General features: G+C 39.9%; 1 protein-coding gene across 4 annotated transcripts in view; it reads left to right on the top strand.

The window, feature by feature from the left end:
• The first annotated feature begins 6 nt into the window (after window positions 1-6).
• Window positions 7-5,489, top strand: part of Cdk8 (cyclin dependent kinase 8) — a 63,902-nt gene continuing 58,419 nt past the window's right edge. For all 4 annotated transcript variants that reach the window (XM_013350969.2, XM_026784943.1, XM_005344693.2 and 1 more), the window contains exon 1: window positions 7-227. In XM_013350969.2, the coding sequence (XP_013206423.1) occupies window positions 100-227 (128 nt within the window). In that variant the 5' untranslated portion in view covers window positions 7-99. The remainder of the gene's footprint in view (window positions 228-5,489) is intronic.

Genomic DNA, 5,489 nt, shown 5'->3' with positions numbered 1-5,489 from the left:
AGTGTAGCTCGGGGGCTGCGGCTGCCGCTGCCGCGCGGCCCGATCTCACCGCTGCCCTCGGCCCCCCACCCCAGCACCCCGGCCTCGGAGGCTGTGACAATGGACTATGACTTTAAAGTGAAGCTGAGCAGCGAACGGGAGCGGGTCGAGGACCTGTTTGAATACGAGGGCTGCAAAGTTGGTCGAGGCACTTACGGGCACGTCTACAAGGCGAAGAGGAAAGATGGGTGAGTGTGGGTGTCGCTGCGGGTGTCCCCGAGGCTGAGAGGCAGGTGGCCGGCCGTGGTTCCCACTACCTCTGCCTCTGTCCCGGCCAGTCTGCTTTGGGGAGGAAGTGGTGTCCGTCCCAGGAATCTAAACCCACAAGAAACCCTGCGTTCGAGAGGGAGAAGGACCGTGTGTCTCACGGGCAGTGTACCTTTTTTTAGTGAATTTCAGCACAGTACAGTTTTGTTTTAGTCGTTATAAAATACATGCTTTTCTTTGGTCGATTTATCGCGGTAACCTTTTGGGGACTAACTCACCCGCCTCTGGAATGACATCCATCCGTCTGGAAGAGAAGCAGAGATCTTTTTTCCCTTATCAATTGTGAACAGTTGCTGACCAAATTTGGATTTGATTGGGGGGAGGGTTGCGAAGAGGAGTGAATGTCTGGAGAGTTCCATGGAGGATCATCTGTAATGTAAATTCAGCAGTTGCTCTTCAGGTATCATTAGCTGTGAGTTTTTATATAGAACAATGGGGATTTGGTGCAGAGTGGATGGTTGTGGGGGAAAAAAGCAAGTGACAGATAGGGGCTGTGTTGTGCAAGTTCTTTAACCAGAATTTATCAGCTGTCAGTGAACTTTAAGTAATCTTTTAGCTCTAGATAGTCTCCCCTAGAAACAAGAAAAAAACCCTATGACTGGTAATGTTCTCAATTTTGCTTCTTAACAGTGAACTGAGGCCCTCAGTTTTCCTTTGTCAGTAAATGACTGCATTGTAATATTAACAAAAGGAAAAGTAATTCTTAGTTGGGGAGAAAATATTTATTAATTTCCCATCTTTCTCTTGTACACGTAGGTATTATCTCTGTTGCCTTCGAAACTAGGAAATTATTGGAACAGATTGCCGTAGCTTATTTTTTTGGATTTATTAGAAACGACTTTCCTTGAGCATCCCTTGTTTGGCTAGTTGCTAGTTTGCTGTTTAGAGACGACGTTTTCCTATTCATGGAGTGCATAGTCAGAACCGCATTAGCACTACGAAGTGACACCATTAAAGCTGCCGCGCTCTTTTCGAGGAAGCTTATTTATAAATACTTCAGTAATCTGAGTAATGGAGAAGGAAGTGTCTGCTTATTAAACTCTTAGATTTATCAAACCGTCTTATAATGTATTTCAGTGCTTTTGTGCAGCAGTGAAACCATGCAGATATAGGCAGGGGTGGAAAACTTAATGCTCTGGGTGCCGTGTGGCTTTACATGTATTTTTTAAGCAGAATTGATAAAGCAGTGAGTGACATCCAGAGCCCTTGTTGATTCTTGTCTAACTAGATTTGTCAGCATTTTACTAAAGAATTATATTTAAAGAAATCATCTGAATTTGTAGCATAATATTTTTCAAAAGGGTTAAAGCATCTTTCATTTTTCAATATCACACAGTTTGGGACATGGTCATAAAATCTCCACTCCCAAGACATTTGATATTGTGGTACATTTGGCCAATTTGTCATATTTTTCAGAATGCTAGTGATTTTTATGTTTTATTCTTGTGAAAGGAGCCAGTTCTGGTTTCATAAATTGCTAAGTTACGCTAATAAAATACCAAATGTGCTTGATTGTGGGCTTTTTAAGTATATAATGTATACGGAGGCAGGTACTTTAAATACCTTTTACGTCTTGATGGTAGGTTCCATCTGGGCTGTTAAGAATAATTTCAGAAGAAATGACATATCTTAAAAGTAGCTGGTGTTAGTGTGTATTTCTTAATCATTTATTGCAATTGCAGATGAATATTTGCATTTGGTGGAATTTGTTTAAAGCTGTAATCCTTTGGGTTGGTTTTCCAGCAACCTTTAATGATTCTGTTTATTGTGATGAACCTTAGTATCTTGTAGTGAATCAAATGTCAAGAGAGTTTTAGAATGAGAACAGTTTTGTTTTCCACGGGGAATACTTTTCGGTTTGGCTTGTTCATAAGGCCAGACTAGTAAAGTGCTACGTTTTATTTTTGAAGTTTTTGAGCTTATGTCATTGAAGCATAAGTTTATGCATTTTTAGACTTGGTATAATAAACTTTGTGGCTGTTTTAATCTTTTATAAGATGGTCAAGTTATTTGCTTTTGGTAGTGATTTGCTTTCAAGTTAATGATATATTCTGCCACTGAGATGTCATCAAGATGTAGTTCCTCAAGGAACCTGGGCAGGCAATAACACTTTGCAGAGATTCTAGAGCCCTCCAGTAAAATTAAATAATGAAGATTACCTTTGCTTGGACATACTTGGGTATTTTTTTTTTTAAGATTTATTTATTATGTATACAACATTCCTTCCATGTATGCTTGCGTGCCAGAAGAGGGCGCCAGATCTCATTATAGATGGCTGTGAGCCACCATGTGGTTGCTGGGAATTGAACTCAGGACCTCTGGAAGAGCAGTCAGTGCTCTTAACCTCTGAGCCATCTCTCCAGCCCTTGGGTATTAAAATGAATACATGAAAATATTTCTTTCAGCTGTACAGTAAACAGAATATGAGCAATTAATAAAATACTTTAGAGTAGGGGAATTAGCTTGTTAAATTAAAATTTAGGAAATAACTTTGACATAATGAGTTAGTAACACTACCCTTCTTGTATACCACTTGCCAGATAAAAATCAGCATCCTAAGGAATGCAGGGAATGGGGAAGTACTTTAAGCATGACTGTATACAGAGATAAAGGATCTTTTATAATCCTGCTAATTTCAGATTTTTAATAGAGTTAAAAATAAGTTCATGAAGTACATCTTGAAATTAATTCATTCTTTAATGTGCAATAAATGAGATAGCATCTTTCATTCCTTAATATCCAAAGAGTACTCCTTAGGGGGCAACCAAATATATGTTTGAAAGAATGGAATTTTTTTTTTTTGAGACAGGGTTTCTTTACATAGCCCTAGTTGTCCTGGAACTAGCTCTTGTAGACCAGACTGGCCTTGAACTCAGAGATCCACCTGAAATTAAAGGGCGTGCACCACCACTGCCTGGCAGAATGGAAGAAATTTAAGATATAAAGTTTGTTTTTAAGATTTTCTTCATAGCCGGGCGGTGGTGGCGCACGCCTTTAATCCCAGCACTTTGGGAGGCAGAGGCAGGTGGATCTCTGTGAGTTCGAGACCAGCCTGGTCTACAAGAGCTAGTTCCAGAGCCGGGCAGTGGTGGCGCACGCCTTTAATCCCAGCACTCGGAAGGCAGGGACAGGCAGATCTCTGTGATTTCAAAGTTAGCCTGGTCTACAAAGTAAGTTTCAGGACTGTCTCCAAAGCTACACAGAGAAACCCTTTCTCATTGGAGCAGGGGAGAGTGATGGGAAGGGACAAGAATAATATTTACAATGCATATATGTGGCATTGAGTAGTACATTTTTAGCTCCTGTTTTAAAATGGTCATTTTCAGGTTTGATGCTTAGAATCCATCTTTTTTTTTTTATTTTCTGTTTGTTTGCTTCTTAGATGTAGGGTTGGCAAATTGATTCAATTGGAACTTGTTCATGTGAGCTGTTAGTTCGATTGAGTCTTCCAAGATTAGAAAAACTCAATTCACTGAGCTATCTATTGGGCCTTTCTCTGTGCCACAGTCTGAAGCATTGGGAAGGCAAAGGTGGATGAAACATTGCATTATTTGAGGAAGTATCTCCTGGAAAAATAAACTCATCAAAAATTATAGCAATTTTAATAAGCACTATAATAATGTTATTGTAATGGAGGGAAGGAAGCTCTGGATTACTTTGAGATTTTTTTGGAAAAACTCTTCAAGATGACAGTATTTGATTGTTGGAAAATGAGAAGAGCTCGCCAGGTCATTCTGAGGGAATAGGAAAAATACGCTTTTTATTGTTCCTGCAAAGCCTCATCCGTGGGTGGAGGTTTTTCTCTGCATGCTTTTCTGACTTGTTTTCTTTTCTAGTTTCTTTTGTGCCTTGCTGTGTGTGTAGTAGTTTAAGCCTCATAAATGTTCTCTTCTCCCACTGACTGTAATAAGGTCTCTGTTTTGTCAGTCGGGCTGTATTTATCTACATGTACCAAACAGCTTATTTGTAGCAGCTTTCCATCAGCACTGTTGACCATGCAGTCCAGGTGGCCTCTCAGATGCATGGAGCTACCTTGTAGAACTCAGCTTTGCCTGTATGTAGCTCTGGCTATAGTTCCACCTTGGCTTGGCCTCACAGAGAGCTGGAGCTAGGGTTCTGTGGAAGCAGCAGTGACTATAGATTGAGGTGGGTAAGAGTCTTTCTCTAGTTAAAGGTTTAGGAAATAGTGGAATTTCTCTGGTTGGCACTCTGATGTGTAGAGAGACAAAAGGTAGGGGTGGGATTTCTCCTATACCGGATTTCAACTAGGAAAATAAAAATAATAAAAAATAAACTATTATTGACCATTCGTAAATTATTTTTAGTTATGAATTCTGATTTACAAACATTTGAAATGTGATATATTTGTTAGTAGGAAGGATATATGCCAGATTTGTGACAGTTTTTTTTCCCTGTGCTTGGTGCTGACCTTTTCTTTGCAGTGTCTTTTTATTAATGAATCCAGTTCTGATTGCTTTACTTTTTTCTGTCCTTAGCTCCTGCTAGAAATTAAATATACTATTGCCCTTTCCTTTATACTAGCTGAGATAGATGTTGGCCATGTCTTTATTACTTAGAAGTTACTACAGTATTCTCTTTGTCACCTCAAGGAGTGTCTGGTATGTCTAGTTGATGGCATTCACTTATTGTTGTAATTTATTTTTATTGTTTTTTTAAAGTATATGTATCTGTGTGGTTGAGTATGTAAACGTGAATACTGGTGCCCTCAGATCAGAATAGGGCATCTGGATTACAGGTGGTTGTGAGCTATCGTATGGTTCTGGGAATGAAGCTGAGTCTTCTGCAGGAGTACTCGCTCTTAGCTGCTGAGCCTTCTCATCTCTCCAGTCCCACTCACCTGCTATTTTAACCTTAATACTTGAAGACTTTGGTGTCAATGATTTTTCAGTATTCTTCAAAGCAGTTATCAGAAGTTCCAAACTGGGCCAGAGAGATGGTTGAGCAGGTAAGAGTACTTGCTGTGTAAGCCTGACCTAAGTTCCATCTCCAGAACCCATAAAGCCATAGTGGAAGGAAATACCTTGACTCCTTAAAGCTGTCCCTTCACTTCCACCTGAGGCATGAACGCATGTTTGTTTGTTTGTTTGTTTGTTTTTTTTTTTTTTTTTTTGGGTTTTTCGAGACAGGGTTCCAAGGTGGTTCCTGCCTGCAATTCCAGTACC

This window comes from Microtus ochrogaster, chromosome 2 (assembly GCF_000317375.1).
Source record: "Microtus ochrogaster isolate Prairie Vole_2 chromosome 2, MicOch1.0, whole genome shotgun sequence".
In the NCBI taxonomy this organism is placed as follows: domain Eukaryota; kingdom Metazoa; phylum Chordata; class Mammalia; order Rodentia; family Cricetidae; genus Microtus; species Microtus ochrogaster.
This window is presented reverse-complemented; position numbering and strand designations above follow the sequence as displayed.